Source organism: Cheilinus undulatus, linkage group 1 (genome assembly GCF_018320785.1).
Source record: "Cheilinus undulatus linkage group 1, ASM1832078v1, whole genome shotgun sequence".
Classification (NCBI taxonomy): domain Eukaryota; kingdom Metazoa; phylum Chordata; class Actinopteri; order Labriformes; family Labridae; genus Cheilinus; species Cheilinus undulatus.
Window position 1 is genome coordinate 24,069,541 of NC_054865.1, and position 17,824 is coordinate 24,087,364.

The 17,824-nt window shown below is 40.0% G+C and overlaps 1 protein-coding gene across 1 annotated transcript in view; it reads right to left on the bottom strand.

Moving 5' to 3' along the window:
- ush2a (Usher syndrome 2A (autosomal recessive, mild)) overlaps window positions 1-17,824 on the bottom strand; it is a 300,866-nt gene that overhangs the window by 36,230 nt on the left and 246,812 nt on the right. Inside the window, exons 70-73 of the mRNA XM_041790781.1 lie at window positions 15,289-15,447; window positions 14,880-15,042; window positions 11,581-11,798; window positions 11,359-11,495 (exon numbers count right to left, since the gene is read on the bottom strand). Coding sequence (XP_041646715.1) covers window positions 11,359-11,495; window positions 11,581-11,798; window positions 14,880-15,042; window positions 15,289-15,447 — 677 coding nt within the window. The remainder of the gene's footprint in view (window positions 1-11,358; window positions 11,496-11,580; window positions 11,799-14,879; window positions 15,043-15,288; window positions 15,448-17,824) is intronic.

Genomic DNA, 17,824 nt, shown 5'->3' on the forward strand with positions numbered 1-17,824 from the left:
AAAATTCATCCCCAGTGAAAACCCTGTTCTTCCAGTTTCTAGCAAGACAGCAGTATCACAATTAACATGCACACATCTCATCAAAGAACCCCCTCCTGGCAACAGGAAGTCACACAGTTAGCCAGTTATTTTACTTCTCTTACTTTGTTGAATCTCAAGCTCGGATTTTCAAATAAAGGCTGCATAACACTGACATGTTTCATTAAAGGATGCCTCGGTGGCAGTGGTGACCATTTCGAAATCTTGCCATTTGACACAGGAAGTAGGTGTAACTCTTATATGAAAAATCAGATCGGCTTCAAATCTCAAATGTGTGATCAGGGTCTGCCCTTTGAAACAATTAAAAGTTCACTTGATTGTTTTGCCACAGCACCACCTAATGCAAACAGCCAGTAATACCTCTAACATAAAATGCCCCGTATTTTATCTTTGAATTTTATATGAAAAATACAAGTCCTGGTCCGATCAGATCTACATCTACATTAGCATCTGGCTTTGTCATACTGCCACCTATTGTTGACAGCCAGTACTATCTCGTCTACAAAGTGCACTATGTTTATCATTTTCACCTTAATAACAGTACAAAGAGGATCTTCAGGCTCTCTCTGCTGTGCTGCAGTACACTGCACAGTTTACATGCAACAGGGTGCGAGGGCCTTTCAGTGCTGCTTGCAGCCCTAGTTATCATTTAGTACCATACCAGGCAAATATAGAATACTCCTCACCCCTAAAAGCTAAGGTACACCAGTATGACAGACCAGGATTTACGTCAACCAAATCCATAATAGGTCATCTTTTTTTACATGCTATATCTACAGGACCTTGAGACATCATAAATCTACTGTAATTCAACAATATTGAAAGTAACTGACTTTGATACCTGCTGGCATAAATTTAGTTTCCTTGCTCATAACTGAGGTGAAGATTTGTAGCTGCATTTTGTGCTAGAAATATCTCCCTTGTTCCTAGTTTGAGTTCAAATCTATTCTGCAATGTATATGTGAATTAGAACTTTATGGGATAACTGTGATTTGTTAGATAAGTAAAAACCCTCCAGAAAAACCAATAATGTGCAGTTGCTGCATGTTAACTACAGTAAGGTAAGAGTGTCTTGATATTCCAGTTAATGGAAGATTGCTGACACTAGTTTTCTAAAAATCATAGTAGCAATCTGTAATCTGTAACTTCATCTTCTTCAAACCACTTTTATAAACACAAATCAGACTATTAAGTGTATGCTATCCATGTAGTCAGAAATTATAGTCTAGAAAATTACTTGATTAACTTTTGAGTTTACATGAAAAACATACACACATGCACAGAGTTTAATAGTCTAAATGATCACCATTTTTTTCCTCTCCCCCTTTTAAGTTCTCACACTCAGCGTTCCTCTAAAGTGATGACCATCATACCACAGTTGCTGCACTAAACACCCGTTAAGACAAGTGGAGAGCACTACACTGGATGGTGTGGCCTCTTCACTGACAGACACACAATAACACACAACCTGTCATTACTGAGCACAAAAAAAAAAAAACAGCAAGGGAAAGCGAGAGACCGCACATGAGGAGGGAGGAAGGAAGAGGAAGTACAATAGAAACTCTTGAAAAAAAAATCACTTGAAGAGAGTGAGAGGGAGACAGAAGAAGAGGGGATTGAGGATGAGAATAACATAAAAACTGTAATTTGTGACAGGGGAAGAAAAAACAGATGGGAATGTAGTGATGGAGCGATTGAGGGAGGAGTTGTGGAAAACATGAGGAGACGGAGAGAAAGATTGCAGTGGGGAGAAAAGGGAGTGTTGCAGCCTGATTATTTGGCTGTTTATGCAGAAGGATGAGGACCCTCCAATCAGAGATAGAGACCTCTAACTAAGGGGTCTGATAGGCCGAGGGCCTAACGAACTCTGCATCTGAGTCTCCTTATTCTCTACTTTAATCCTTCCTTCCTCTCTTCACCTGTGTCCTCTCCCCCCTCTTAGCCTCCTCACGCCTCTCTCCTCACCCTCTGTGCACTCAGCTCTGCATCTCTCTCCCTCCACCACTCCTTTGTCTCCCTCATTTGTTAAAGGGTGTCACTGAGAGCAAGGGCAAAGCCTGGTCTTTTCTTTTTTGAGACCATCCTTCTATCATTCGCTAGGTGTCTGTGTAGGGTATATGAAACAGTCTACAGCTGAACAGATATAAAAGGATGGTTAAAAAGCCAGTTTCAGTCTAGAGTTGTTGACTTATGAAAGCACAACATCTGAACTAATTCAAAAATATATTGTACAAATTATTTGTTTTTATTTCGGACACCTGAATACATAGTCATATTTCTGTTCTGTTCTTCTTTTCCCTATGACCTGTTGATTTTGGGCTTAGCTAAACTCCATCATGATGTTTTGTTGATGAAGTAAAGCGTCAACATAGAGTACTTAATTCTGAAATTTAAATTGATATTTTAAGTTGGTTCTGAAAAAATTCTTGCCTTGCTAAACCTTCCCTGTGCTAAATTGATGTGCAGTGGTACGGCATCCAGCAAAAAACAAGAAGTCTTGCCCATCTGCTGTGGCTAAAGCCACAGGAGAGCAGAATTGCCACACAGCAGCGCTGGTGGAAGCACTCTCGTTGACTAAAACTGAAAACCTATTTGCTCCATTGCTGTGAAACAGACCAAACACACATATGGTGGAATTTAGGGGCGTTTGTTCAGACTCTGACTCAAATCCCTCCTATGACTGAACATGCATAAACCAACATCAGATACCTTATATTTATGTTTTAACCTTGTTAAACAAGTTGGATCTAAACTTTTAAAACATCACTAAAACATTAGTGAATGTGGCAGAATCTGTTAGCAGGCAGGCAGACTGTAGTTCCCTCTATCACAGAGAGATTGCTGGCTTGAAGTCAGTAGGAACACAGCTTTAGCCCCATATCTGACTGCTTTATTTCAAACTAGTTTCAGTCCAATGCCACAGAGCTCTTCTTTCACACTCCATAGTCAAATGAAGATAAAAACATCACAAATTCTGGTTTTTCAATTACTTGAATCATCAAATGGAACAAAACACAATAGCAATTAATGATGTAGCTACCACTGTTTTCGACTCTATCTCCATTCACTCTTGGGGCTTGTTTTCATCCAAACAGGGGCATGGTCACTGGAGAGTGGCAAGCTTATATGAGTAGCAAAAAAGTTTTAATCAAATCTTACTGTAAGAATCCAAGCAAACCCTCATGCGAATCTGAAACACATGCCAATTTACAATAGGACATTTAAGTATTCTGAACTATGCATCAACATTCACACTACATATTTAACTCGATTGCTTGTCTCCATCTTTTCATTCAACTCACCTGCAGACCGTTTATGTCTAAGTACATAACACATACTCTGATAACATGCCCATTTGTGCATACATTTTACATCTGCGCATGCCTGAGTACACACATTCTGACAATGCAGGTTAAACACACAAAACACAGAAACACACACTGAAACATCATGTTGGCTTAGAGACACAGTTTGCCGGCTGGCCCTCGCTGTCCTGCTCCCTCTGACGGGCCCTTAATGGTAAACTAACAGATTGTGAACATGCTGCTTGCTCTCTCTCTCTGTTCTTTCTCCACTTTCTTTATTAATCACTCACACACTTATTCTTTCAGCCTTCTCCACTCTTCTTTCCTCTTCCTTCACCCCTCTTCCCCTGGTTCACTTCCTTCTCCCCCCTCCATCCCCAGCTCCCTCTTTTCTCTACCACTCTCTCCCTCTCTCTCTCTCTTGCTTTTCCTGGGGTATTTTTTAAACAATGTGTCCTTCATGTACGGTTGGTTACGGGGTGTACAGAAGGACATCATTAGCGCTGGTGGTTAAGCTGTAATTTACACCATTACCGAGGTAGGGGCCATTTTTATTGCCTAGTAAATTTCAGCTCTGAAATATTTAGACCATATGGCTCAATTTGTGTAATAACCTTAATTTCCAAGCACCCTTCAGCTCCCTTCAGCGCCGGCTGTTGTTGGCGGATGGCGGAGTGGTGTGTGTACACATTGGTATGTGCGTGCACGGTATGGGCTTGTAGCACACACACGTGCACAAGCGTGCATTTACACACATGCATACACATAAACAAACCATGGGCAAGGCAAAAATGTTAACACATAACCTCTCACATACACAGTCTCTTCCACACACGCTCACAGATTCATTCATTCACACACACACGTATGTATGCATGGCGGTAGCAGATTAATAGGGTGTCAGCTTGTGTTTGGGTGAGGGAGCGTCAGGCGTCGGCCAGATGGTTCTCAGGGATGATGACTGTCAGGGGTCCTGCTCTGATCAATGGGATGTATTAATACAGAACACACACACATACACATGCACATTGTTGAACACATGCACACACACAAATAAAAGATATGTTTAGCATGCACGTAGGCACAAATGCAAGCACATTCAGACACATGTATCCACACATTTACACACAAACGCACACATTTATATGTATGCACGTGGTCTAACGTTAACAGTGATCCCAAGGGCCACAGTGTAACATCTGGAAGAGCCAAGGGAGGGAGGAAAGGACAGAGGAGAGAGAGAGAGGTGGCAGGCAGGGAAATACGACAGGCAGGAGCTTTTAAAAAATCTGATAGAAAAGAAAAGATCAGTGGAAGATGGGGAGAAAAGAGGAGGGAATGGAAGAGTACAGAGTGTAAAGCCCAGTCCAGACCAAAGAGTCATGATGAGTTGGGTTAAACTTGCAACTCCTTACAAGTCCACCAGCTCACTGCTGCAACTGAACAACTCTAACAGTCACTCAATAAAGAGATTTATTCTGAAGTTACTGCACAATAAATCTATCAATACAAAAGGGAAAGTATTGCATTGCAGTACCAATTTTCCCTGAGATTTTATTATCTTGATAATGCATAATATCAGACTGTGTAATTCCTGCTTAGCACTAACTCAGTGTTTATCTGTTGTAGCTTGGCAGCGAAATTTCACGGCACATACCAACACAAAAATGCTTTGCTGGCTCAGTCTCGTCATGACTATATCTGCTGAGAATAATATTCTTTCCTCTGACAAATTTAGCTGCTACAGCTTTTAACTTTTCGTGTATATGAGGTTGGAAATAGGAGTGTTTATCATTTTCATATGAATCTATACAGGACCAAAAAGTGAAAATAAAAATCATTCTGAGACAAAAAGTCCTCAAAATATTCAAATATTTACAAAAAGTCCTTGTGTTTCTTTACATTAGTTTTATTTGTGTGATTACTCAAAGTCGTTCCTGTCTGCAGTGACACAGAGGGCCACAACAAAGTCTCTTTTTCTCTCCTTGATGAGATATTAAGGTTGTCTCCTGCATTATAAGTGATAGAAGATGCACAGTTTGACCAAGTTTGAGGCAAGTATGTGGGATAAATAATAGACAAAATGGCGGCTATAGCATTAGTGGCAGAAATGGTCTCGGAAAAAAAAAAGGATAAAAAGGCATTCAATATCGGAGTTACTGGTGTGGGTTTAATCTTTACAGACCCCAGAAAGTCACTCAAGTTCTAGGAGCTCAAGAAAAGCTTCTGTAAGAACTATCGTCATGGATAGCATCATTGGAACAGCAAAACGGAGGGCTTCAAGAGGGACAAAGAAAGTAAGTGGCAACGACTTGTGGTTCAAAAGTTATTTAACTTTTTGTAACCTCTGTCTCTTCTTGTCATAGATGACAATGATGGTCTCAGAGGGTGTATAGCCTTACAATGCAAGACTTCCATTTCTCTTTTCATGACCTGAACCAGAGGCAACACCATCAGATGCTTGGCTCAAGCGGCAATGGCTCGGTTTAGGTAGCTGAGACCATTGACAGCATTGCGAGTCTTTGGTCTGATCTAGGTTTAAGAGATGAGGTTGAAGAGAAGTAAGAAGGGTTAAAGTGGCAGAGAAGAATGTAAAATTAGCATGAGAAGAAGGCATGCAAATAGAAAACCTGTGGAAATTAAAGGCAGTGTGGAGGGAGATGAAGGGAAAGGTGCAGGAGAGGTGCAGAAAAACATTTTAGAGAGAAGAAGGATCCAGGAGGAGGAGAAAACAAGAACACACTAAAGAAATGAATGAAAAAGGGAAGAGGAGGAAATGAATGAAAGAAAAGAGAGGCCTGGAGCAAACATTAAATTTCTTATTAAAGCCTTTGGCCAGAATTTGTGAGGGTTAAATGATCTCTTTAAACCAAAATTCACAGCAAAAAAGAAAGAAAAACTGATGTAATCTTGCAAAAACCAATGGACTGGCCCAAACACTTTGTACGGTAGGTTTCCTTGATGGATGTGAAATATAACTAATGCATTGGACACATAAAACAGTCTTTCTGGCATGTCAGATTAAATCCAAAGAGCTTTAAAGAAGAAGGGATCAGTGCACACTGCCCTAAAAAAGGCCAACATGGAGGGAAACAATGAAGTTAGAAAAAACTACAGGAACACCCGAAAGAACACATTTGTCAAAACAAGGACATAATGATAGAAGATAAAAATAAAGAGAACACATAAGAAAAGTTAAGGAATGACAAAGCAAAAAAGACAACTTAACATGTTTTTTTAGTGACCAAGACATCTGAAAGAAAGGTGAGTGTGTGTTTGAGACTGTGCGTGTTGGTATGTGTGTGTGTGCCAGGCAGTGCGTAGGGGTCTAGTGAGGCAGGCTGCCTGTGCTTCGTACCCTCATTCCGTCCGATTGCCATGACGACCCCATTAATCAGCCAAGCTGGCACAGAGCAGGGTTCCCAGCCCCAGATCAATACACACACACACATACACACCAACCAAATGGACACACACTTTAAACCCAAACACACACAAAGAGTAATTCAGTAAAATATTTAGGAATAAAAAAGTGTAACTAAGTAGTGAGGAGATGAGGATAAAGAATAAAGGGTAGAGACAGTGCTGTCATGGAACATTTCTTTTTCTAAAATGAATGAGTTGACTGTATGTTTACATGTTTAATGTTTGTGTTTTTAGAGATTTTAAATGATGTAAATGTTAGCATTAAAAACTAGACTTGATGAAGCACAGTGGACAAACATCAGCAGATAGCATGGCAACCCAAACCATCATAGACTGAAACTGACAGTCTAAACCAGTGGTTCTCAAGTGGCCTCGTGTCAGAACCCACCACCATGTCAACAAATTGGGGACCAGGTATCTTCAATTTTCACTCATTATCAAATGTTTTTTTTTATGTCAAAATGGGGCAGTTTGGACTTGGGATGGGACCAATGATATGATGAAATAAAGAGATGGTAACACGCCCTTCAAAATAAAAGCACATCAAAGACTTTTTGTCTTATTTTTGTTTCAAGCACACAGCCACCACCCACTGAAAATGGCAGATTTTGTTTTTATGAATTGAAATGGATTTTTTAGGTTGAGATATAAACAAAACATATTTATTGTTTTTAAAACAATCTTCTCTGTCCTCAACATCCTTTAAACTCACTGCCTGTCCTCTCTTTCTTGAATTAATTTGCCTTCCAGATGACAAACATCTGCCCTACATATAAAAACACCATTTTTGGCTGTGCATGTCCAAGAGCACGAAGTCATCTCTTTTGAAGTTTGTTCACAACTTTCTCATTTCTCACTCTCTTTGTGTATCTCTAAACAACTCAGTGCATGTGGTGAAGGCAACGGCGTGACAAATGACCGCCACCAAAATAAGTCTGTGCCATGTCAATGAGCCTCTCACACCCACACACACTCACGCAAACACAGAGTGTTCCATATCAATGAGAAGGTGAAAGGTCTCCATTTACATCTTGTATTAATTATGAGTGACAAGCCAAAGGTCACAGAGGGAGAAGAGGCCACTAGTATGGACAGAATATAGATCTATAGTTCTTCCTCCTTTTCCCCCATCCCTCTCCTTCCTCCTTTCCCTATCTATCACTCTGTCTCACCCCCTATAGTCCCTTCACTTGTCTTTTCTACCCCCTCTGTGCTCTCTTTTGGTCTCATTCATTTTTTCCCTCTTTCATTTTATCTTTCTATTCAGCTCTATTAAACATATTCTTCTTTCAAGCTAATCTGTCTCCCTGTCTTTGGCCCGTTTCCATTTAAAACAAGTAAAAACCACTAAGGAAGGGAAAAGAGAGAAATAAAGATTGTTCTTTGAATCTCTGTCTTGTCTGACAGTGTTTTTTCCATCTCTCTCCTAAAAGAAAATCCCTAGTAAAGCACACACACTAGCAGGTGTGTGGTCCACTGCGATGAGGATGTTAGCCACTGTTGAGGAATATCCTGTTGCAGCTTTTGGTGATTTTGGCTGGCTCTCTCAGCTGCCTACAAATAATATGACTCTATGACAGCCATTAAAAAAGCAAAACTAAGTCGATATGTGAACGTGTGTGGACACATTTGTGTTAAGGGTGCTTGCTCCTGCTTCTCTCTTGTGTTGGAGAATTGTGCATGGCACAGAGTTAGGACCATGGGGAATAGCAGGCCATAGGCGGGGTGTGTGTGTGTGGGTGTGTGGGTGAGTGTGGGTGTGTGTGTCTTTGAGTGTGTGTGTCATCAGGCCCCTCACTGGCTAACAGATGGCACCAACACTGCAGGTAGAGTCCAAATTTCTTCACATGCATCACAAATGACAATAGACACAAGCACACACACATCTACTCACACACACACACACCCCTACACACACAACACGACACAACACAACACAACACAACACAACTATATATTAAAGGTTTTTTTTCATTTATTTATATGTTGAAATATATATCTTTAAATCGACCACATACTTTTTGATTGGAAATCATTACATTTAAGTCATCTTCCTGTAGGATTTTACTTTTGTTCATATTCGACACATGTTAGCTGTCCTATTAATACATTAAGCCTTTATGTCCATGTGCAGTATCACTAAAATTACAAACAAAAAGCATAAAGTATGAAACAGCAAGGAGAGTGACCTCAAAAATGAATGTTGGCACTTGCCAATATGTGCATTGTCCCACTAATAATGCCAAATTATGGTGGAACAGAACTCAACAGTGCATGCCACTTTTTCAGCATCTAACCAGCTACTTGAATGCTCATGGCTAATAAGCACTGGGTTCCGTAAAATAACAGCATTCAAAAACAAGATTAGGAAGATGAGGCAAAAGAACAAAACTGTATATATTTTTACAAGTATGAAGGAACTACATATCCTACAATCTATTACAACTCATTTTATTCATTGTTGAGGATAGTTTGGATAGTTTTTCAAACCAAACATACATAATTTTTTCTACACTCATCTGTATTGTTGTGTTTACATTTTAAATGGTAGTGATATGATATATTTTACTTTGTGTATACATCACTGGCCATTTTATTAGGTACACCTTGCTTGTACCAGATTGGACCCCCTTTTGCCTTCAGAACTGCTATAATACTTTGTGGCATAGTTTAAACAAGCTGTTGGAAACATTCCTCAGAGATTTTGGTCCATATTGACATGAAAGCATCCAGCAGTTGCTGCAGATTTGTGTGCTGCACATGCATGATACGAATCTCCCGTTCCACCACATCCCAAAGGTGCTCTATTGGATTGAGATCTGGTGATTGTGGAGGCCATTGGAGAACAGTGAACTCATTGTCATGTTCAAGAAACCAGTTTGAGATGATCTGAGCTTTGTGACATGGTGCATTATCCTGCTGGAAGTAACCATCAGAAGATGGGTATACTGAGGTCATAAAGGGATGGACATGGTCAGCAACAATACACTGGTAGGCTGTGGTGTTTAAAAAATGCTCAATTGGTACTAAGGGACCCTAAGTTTGCCAAGAAAATATCCTCCACATCATTACACCACCACCGGCAACCATTAATACAAGGCAGGACAGATCCATGCTTTCAAGTTGTTTATGCCAAATTCTGACACTACCATCTGAATGTAGCAGCTGAAATCAAGACTCATCAGAACAGGCAACATTTTTCTAATTTCAAATTGTCTGAATTTAGTGAGCCTGTGCAAACTGCAGCCTTAGTTTCCTGTTCTTAGCTGAGAGGAGCGGCAACTGGTGTGGTCTTCTGCTGTAGTAGCCCATCTGCTTCAAGGTTTGACATCTTGTGTGTTCAGAGTTGGTATTCTGCATACCCTGGTTTTCGCTAGCGATTATATGAGTTATTGTTTCCTTTCAATCATCTTGAACCAGTCTAACCATTTTCCTCTGACATCAACAAGACGTTTTCGTCCACACAACGGCTGTTCACTGGATATTTCCCCTTTTTTGGGTGATTCTCTGTAAATCCTAGAGGTGGTTGTGCGTGAAAATCCCAGTTTCTGAAAAAACCAACAACCATGCCACATTCAAAGTCACTTAAATCCCCTTTCTTCCCCATCCTGAACTTAAGTAAGTTATCTTGACCACGTCTACATGCCTAAATGCATTAAGTTGCTGCCATGTGATTGGCTGATTAGATATTTGTGTTAACGAGCAATTGAACAGATGTACCTAATAAAGTGGCCAGTGAGTGTATATTACTTCATACTACAAAGGCATATGTTAGCCTGGGATTACCCCAGCTAACAGTCTGGGGTAATCCTGTTCGTACAGTAGACAGTTCCATAGTTACAGTACAGCCCACTAATTCCTTAGACTTAGAAAGACTTTATTGTCATTCAGTATGCAGCAGGTGTATACAGAATGAGATTTCGTTTGCATAGGCTTCAGTTTACAGATTCAAGTACAGTGCAGATATATGTGCAAGAAAATATATATATAAAAGGTGCAGAAAAATATAGTAAAGGTGCTAGTGATTGTAAAAAATGTGCAAGAACTGCAAGGGGAATATGACTATATATATAAATATTAAATATTAAATCATTAAAGGCCTTGCTGAATACAGCTAAGTTAGCTTTAGCAACATGAGCTTTAGCAAACCTAGCTTAATCTATCATGGCTACATAGATAATGTAGCTATGTAGAGTATGTAGCTCCTTTGTGAGCTTAGGTTTATCTATGTTAGCTATATAGCTTACACAGCCAACAGAGCTACCTTTGCTACATCAGAATGTTTTCACTGAGGACGAGCCTTTTCCTGTGAACAGTTTTTTCCAGCTTTATTAAACATTTTGTAGCCAGGTTTTTCAGGTCAGGCTTTTGGTAACCTTACTTTTACCTGAGCCCTTACCCTTACTATAAACAGAAGTTTAATCTGATTATATTTTGAAAGTTTTCACGTGTATTTCTATTCTGACAGAGACAGTATCTCACATGAACAGTCTGTGAGAGTGGCTGTCTGAGATGTATGGTGTGCAGTAAGACTCCTCTTTCTGGTGCCTCCTCATCACCGTAACTGTGTGTTCATGTGTGTGTTTACCTCCACAGTGAGCACTATCACAGCACTAGAGTTGAGTGTTGGATCCTGTTGCTGCTTCTTGTAAACCAGTCTGTAGAGGGAGATGAGACCATTGGGCTGTTCTGGTTCTCTCCATTTCAAATGGGCAGAGTATGCACCTGCCAAAGTGCAGTGTTTGGGAGAGTTAGAGCCATTCATACAACAAATCAGTCAGCCACTGTTCATATGTTTCTGTGAACTTACCTGTGGCTGTTACATTCGGCGGGGCCATATCTTGTGGTTCTGCCTGCAACGTCTGAGCTAAAGCCCACTGACTGAGGACAGAGCCTTTAGAGTTGTAAGCACGGAGCCTGTATTGGAAGTAGCTGAATGGTCGTAGGGCAGGGCTTGCATCAACAAATTCAAGGGGCCCACTGGACCAGATGAAAACCAGTAGCTCTTCCTCTGTTCCAAACAGACGCCTGTAGGAAATACAGTGGAGGAAACATTCATCATCTTTACTCCTTGTACTGAATGATTATTTTAAATCTTGTGTATCAACAGTATAAATATACTGAGATTATATTTCAAACAAAGAAAAGGTTATGCTCAGATTATTTTTTTTCAGCATCCTTTGGAGGACTACAGAGAACCAAGCTAAGTTTCAGTGAAACTTCCCATAAAAAATGTAACATCACGTCTTAAACATCATGTGGAAGTCAGTGGCTGATGCAAGTATCCTGATGTCTTGGTAAGCCGCTCTGTCTGTGATTACGTGGGGCTTCAGGTGTGAGTTTGAGAGACAGAAAGAGAGAGATTTTCTGTTTTTATCCCAGTCCCTGTCTGCCTGAGTCTGATCATACCAGGTGTGTCAGTGTGTGTGTGAACTGCTATGCTAATGTGTGTTTCCTGAGGACTTAAAGGGCTTAGTCTGGTCTGACCCTGCATACAGATCACACTCTCTGGTCAACAAGCAGACCACGACCTTCAGCATGCATTAATACACACGTCCAGATACACACACTCACCCATTTACGTAGATTGGAAGGAAAAAAATTGCTTGAAATCACTTCATCAAAACTTCAACAGTGTTCTGTGGGTGAAGTTTGAACTCTATACACATACAGGATGTGTTTAGTCAGTATGTGCGCATCTGTTAATCATCTGCATTGTAATAACAGACTTCAGGGTAGATATTTATGAGCATTCAAACATATTGTTACATTGTGATATGCAAGGAGAACAGCTTTTTGGTTCAGATGTTCCTTCCTCTTCTATCTTTTCTTTATCACCCATATTTAAGCAGTCTCATAATCTAAACCTTTATCTGATAGACCACAATTCATATTTGAATCCCTGTTAAACTAAGACTTCTGGGAGTTAAAATGCCTTTCTATGTTTTTACAAGTGAAAGCTAGTGAGAGAAATGTTCAGTTATGACTATGAACAAATCTATATATCTTCTAGCTTTGCTGATCTGTAACTATGTTTGGTATACTCTGAACGAAAATAATTTCCTGCTTCTCTTAACCATCTAAAATACCACTATGTACCATGGCCCTGAAGTGCAAAGTACAAGAACATATCACTAAACGAAACGGCAAATCACAAAACTCAGCAACAAATAAGAAAACACAATATTAATGTTGAAAGTCTGAATGGTAAAGGTTCAGATGCTGACTGGGTGATGGCATGTCATCTTTTACCTGGGAGGGAATGCTGCTTTTACCAGTTTCACCATTAGTGCTCATGTTTCAAACTAAAAACTTAATTGCAGCAATTGCTTTCCAGTAAAAAAAGACTGTGCATTTGTCAATTCAGCAACATTTTGAGTCAGCAAAAAGTTAAGTCTTCCACAGGAACCAACCTCTTCTGTTCAAAGTTGTGCTTTCTCCTTTGTGGTTATTTTTCTTATTTTTCTGTTTTCCTATTTGTTGATGTGATTTCTTCTTTATGGTTGTGTTTTCTTATTGTTGATGTGCTTCCTTTTTTTGTTGTATTTTGATTTCTCATAGTTTTGGATTTGTTAAACCTTAAGAATGTAGTTGTGGTGGTGAGAATCAAGCTGATGGTCTGGCTTGCACATGTCAGCAAAAGGTAATGGTACTTTTATGGAATATGTCTAATAACCACTTGAAGGGGTACAGATGGCCTGGTGGTATGGTTGGTCCCCATGTATGCGGACACCTGGGTTTCAAGTCTGGCCTGTGGCTCTTTCACAGCAATGCCAGTACCCACTCTTTTATTTCTTTTTCCAGCTCCGTCCACTGTCCTATCTCACCAATAAAGGAAAAAAGACCCAAAATAAATCTTTAAGATTAAATAAAATTGAATGAAATTTTCATATAACCCCACCACATCACTTAACTCAACACAACCTTTAGAATTTTGGTTGAAGTTGCTCAAAAACGCTGATCCAGGAACAACCGAATTAAACCGACTGTATGTTTGAAACATTTGGAATACAAACAGCTGTTACTGGGAATGAGAAGTACAAAAAAAAACAAAAACATTTTTTCCCATCTGAATTTGTGTTGTGGCCTGCAGATGACTGTAGCGGGGCGATATCAGCTGGAAATCTGAACTAGACCAAAGCATGAGGTCTTAACTAGTTCAGCTTTAAAGCTGATAACAATAGAATAAAAAAATGAAGATTTCCACCTGTTTTTATGAGGAAAAGTCCAGTCATATTCAAACCAAATATTTCAAAAAGGATTGAGGTCGGCAGACATTCTTTCTACATAACATTTCTAATAACTCCCTGGAAAAATACATTATTACAACCAAAACACTGGACTACTGAGAACAACAATGATATTTTTGACATTTTAAACAATACAAAATCAGTCCATGAATCTCTATGGATGTAATTATGTTTTTGGACTAACACTTTACTGGCTTTAGAAAGTTTGGACTCTTTCTGATGCAGCAGGACTGTTTTAATGGAATATTATGATCAGAAGAGTTCCTAGTGGTGAGCTCTGCCACTTTTATAATTGTTTGTTTGTACCTCACAAATGCATTAGTTGAGGCTGCTGTGGTGATTTTATCCTGCATTGGTTAACATGGTCAGAATCCTGAGAATTAGAGCTTTCTGGTGGTATATAACATGGTATACTTACGAATAGTCTTTTTGTAAATAACTAACTGGCATGCCAGTTGGCCCTTTGATTTTTAAGGGATTAAGTAAATATGAAGAATAAAAGCCTTTAGAGTGAACACTGACTTAAACATCTTGCTGAGAACATCCATCAAGAAATACTATACATCTCAAAGTGAAAAACTCAAGGACAGCAGCACTAATGGAAGACTAGTTATCTATCTTTGACCGTAATATAGATCCAATTTATGTTTGAGTCACACAGTTATGGTCAGTCAAGACAGTTGACATTGGGCTCATTTTTTCAGGATTTTCAGTATCTTGTTAAAAACAGGATTATTAATAAACATTTAGAAGACATTAGAAAACTCTCCAAATAGCTGCATTAACAGAAAAACATTCACTGGTTTTAGAACTCAGTATTTTTCCCCTGGAATAAAAGTGTATTTTGTGCATCTGTTACCTGTATATATGATACAATGTAATGGGTCCGTTGGGTTTTTTGGGTGGTGACCAATGGATCTCCAAGACACTGGGTCCAGCTGCCTTTATTTTGGGGGGAGGCAGATCTTCTGGTGCAGTCTCTAAAGTCCGAACATACAAACCTGGCCCTACACCACAACCCTCTGCAAGGAGCAATAGAGACAGTTTGTCACTTAATGTACCTGTTACAAAGATGCTTTCAGGTATTTTTGTTTGCAAATTCTATATAATAACAAGTGGATGTCAGCCACATATAATGCTTCTGAACTAAGAATTGGCTTCATTGACAACCTCTCTTAATTAGTTTACAAGGCTTACTAAAGATTTCATAGCTAGTTTTTTTTGTGGTGTATATTAACTAAAGCCAGAAGGGAGGAATGAATACCTACCACTTTGACAGGACTGCACTCTGATGTGGTAGGAGGTGAATGGTTCTAAACCTGTCACAGTTAGGTGGAGATGTCGTCCAACATGCTTCTTCATAGCTCTGTCACTTCCTGGATTTAACAGGATGTTGTAGTTTACTGGCTGGCTGCTGATGAACTGAGCTGCAAATAAAATTGAAAAAGACAAACTTTGCTTAGTTTGTGATCTTTGTAAGTTTTTTCTCCCCAGTGCAAATTTCTTTTTCGACCTTCAGCAGAGGTCCAGCTAATTGGTGCTAGTAGTCTCACAATTGTGAAATGGGGATCACCTGAGTGAAGTGAATGTATCTCAAGTGATAGTAGTATAAAGACACCTGTGTCTGGAAGGTCTAGTCACTAGTTGAGCAGTATTCTGTGCTACCATTACACCATGAAGACAAAAGAACACTCCAAGCAACTCAGAGGAAAGGTTACTGAAAAGTATAAGTCAGGGTCAGGGGAATGGATACAAAAAATTTCCAAGGCAGTGAACATCCCCTGGAGTTCAATTCAATCCATCACCAAGAAATGGAAGGAGTATGGCAGATGTGTAAATCTTCCTAGATCAGACCATCCTTACAAACTGAGAGGCTGTGCAAAAAGGAGACTAGTGAGAGAGGCCAACAAGACACTTAGGACTACTCTGAAGGAGGTACAAGCTTCAGTAGCTGAGATGGGAGTCATTCCCACTATATCACCTTGATTTTCCTATCTCTAGGGACTTTCCTAACCAAACAAATGCAAAATACAAAAAGTAGTGCTTATGAAAAGTGTCTGTTTCAACCTTAATTGTTGTAATATTAATAGGCAGAACTTGTAGAAGTCTTTCACTGTATATTGCACCTTACGATTGTCTGCGCACAGGTGTGAATCCTGGATTACTTCATACCACCGAATTCCACCGTGGTACTGTGATAGGATGCCACCTGTGCAACAAATCCAGTGGTAAAATTTCCTCGCTCCTAAATATTCCCCAGTCAACTGTCAGAGGTATTATAACAAGGTGGAAGTGATTGGGAATGACAGCAACTCAGCCAGGAAGTGGTAGGTCACGTAAAATGACGGAGCAGGGTCAGTGGATGCTGAGGCACATAGTGTGCAGAGGTCGCCAACTTCCTGCAGAGTCAACCGCTACAGACCTCCAAACTTCATGTGGCCTTCAGATTAGCTCAAGAACAGTGTGTAGAGAGCTTCATGGAATGGGTTTCCATGGCCGAGCAGCTGCATCCAAGCCATATGTCACCAAGTGCAATGCAAAGCGTTGGATGCAGTGGTGTAAAGCATGCCGCCACTAGACTCTCTGTAATGACGAATTGTGCTTTTCCATCTGACAATCTGATGGACGAGTCTGGGTTTGGCAGTTGCCAGGAGAACAGTACTTGTCTGCATACCAGCATACAGCATACCAAGAGATTTTGGACAATTCCATGCTCCCAACTTTGTGGGAACAGTTTGGGGATGGTCCCTTCCTGTTCCAACATGACTGTGCACCAGTGCACAAAGCAAGGTCCATAAAGACATGGATGAGAGAGGCTGGTGTGGATGAACTTGACTGGCCTGCACAGAGTCCTGAACTCAACCTGACAGAACACCTTTGGGATGAATTAGAGCGGAGACTAAGAGCCAGGCCTTCTCGTCCAACATCAGTGTGGTGACCTCACAAATGCGCTTCTGGAAGAATGGTCAGAAATTCCCATAAACATACTCCTAAACCTTGTGGAAAGCCTTCCCAGAAGAGTTGAAGTTGTTATAGCTGCAAAGGGTGGACCAACATCATATTAAACCCTATGGATTATGAATGGGATATCATTTAAGTTCATATGCGAGTCAAGGCAGGTGAGTGAATACTTTTGGCAATATAATGTGCATGCTGTACTGGCCAAAATTTGAATAACTTTAAAGAAGTCTGACAATTTCACATTTTGGAAGGAAAAAAGGAGTCTTGTTGGATGATGTTCTGCCTGGTAACTCTGAAAATTTATCAGATGACCTAATTGTATAAAGTGTTTAGTCAAAACAACAAAACAAAGTGTATAATTATTAATATGTGTTCTGTATCTCAAATACTGTTATATGATCAACAAGGGAAGGAAATAAAGTCACTATATGTAGAGTATATGGTTGCTTACTAGTCACCTGCATATTTGCTCCTATATTTTAGTCTTTGAATGATGATGCCTTTGCCTGGCAATGTGGCCTCGAAACCTGACAAAACACACAAATATATACTAACGGCAACACCCACACGGAGACACACAATCTCACACACACGCACCTAGACTTTGTTAATATTCTCACTGGAGGTTTTTCCATAATTCAGGCCAACTGTACTGTGATGGGTTATTCAACATTCATGAACTCTGGATATCTCGAGAACGAACTGATTACCAGACAAATGAAAGACTTCAATTATTCACCCCCAGACTCACATATGCACACATGCATCTACATACACACAAACAGCCACGCAGTAAGACTCACAAAGACCTCTGACTTCAGCACATGGGGTGGTTTATACGAG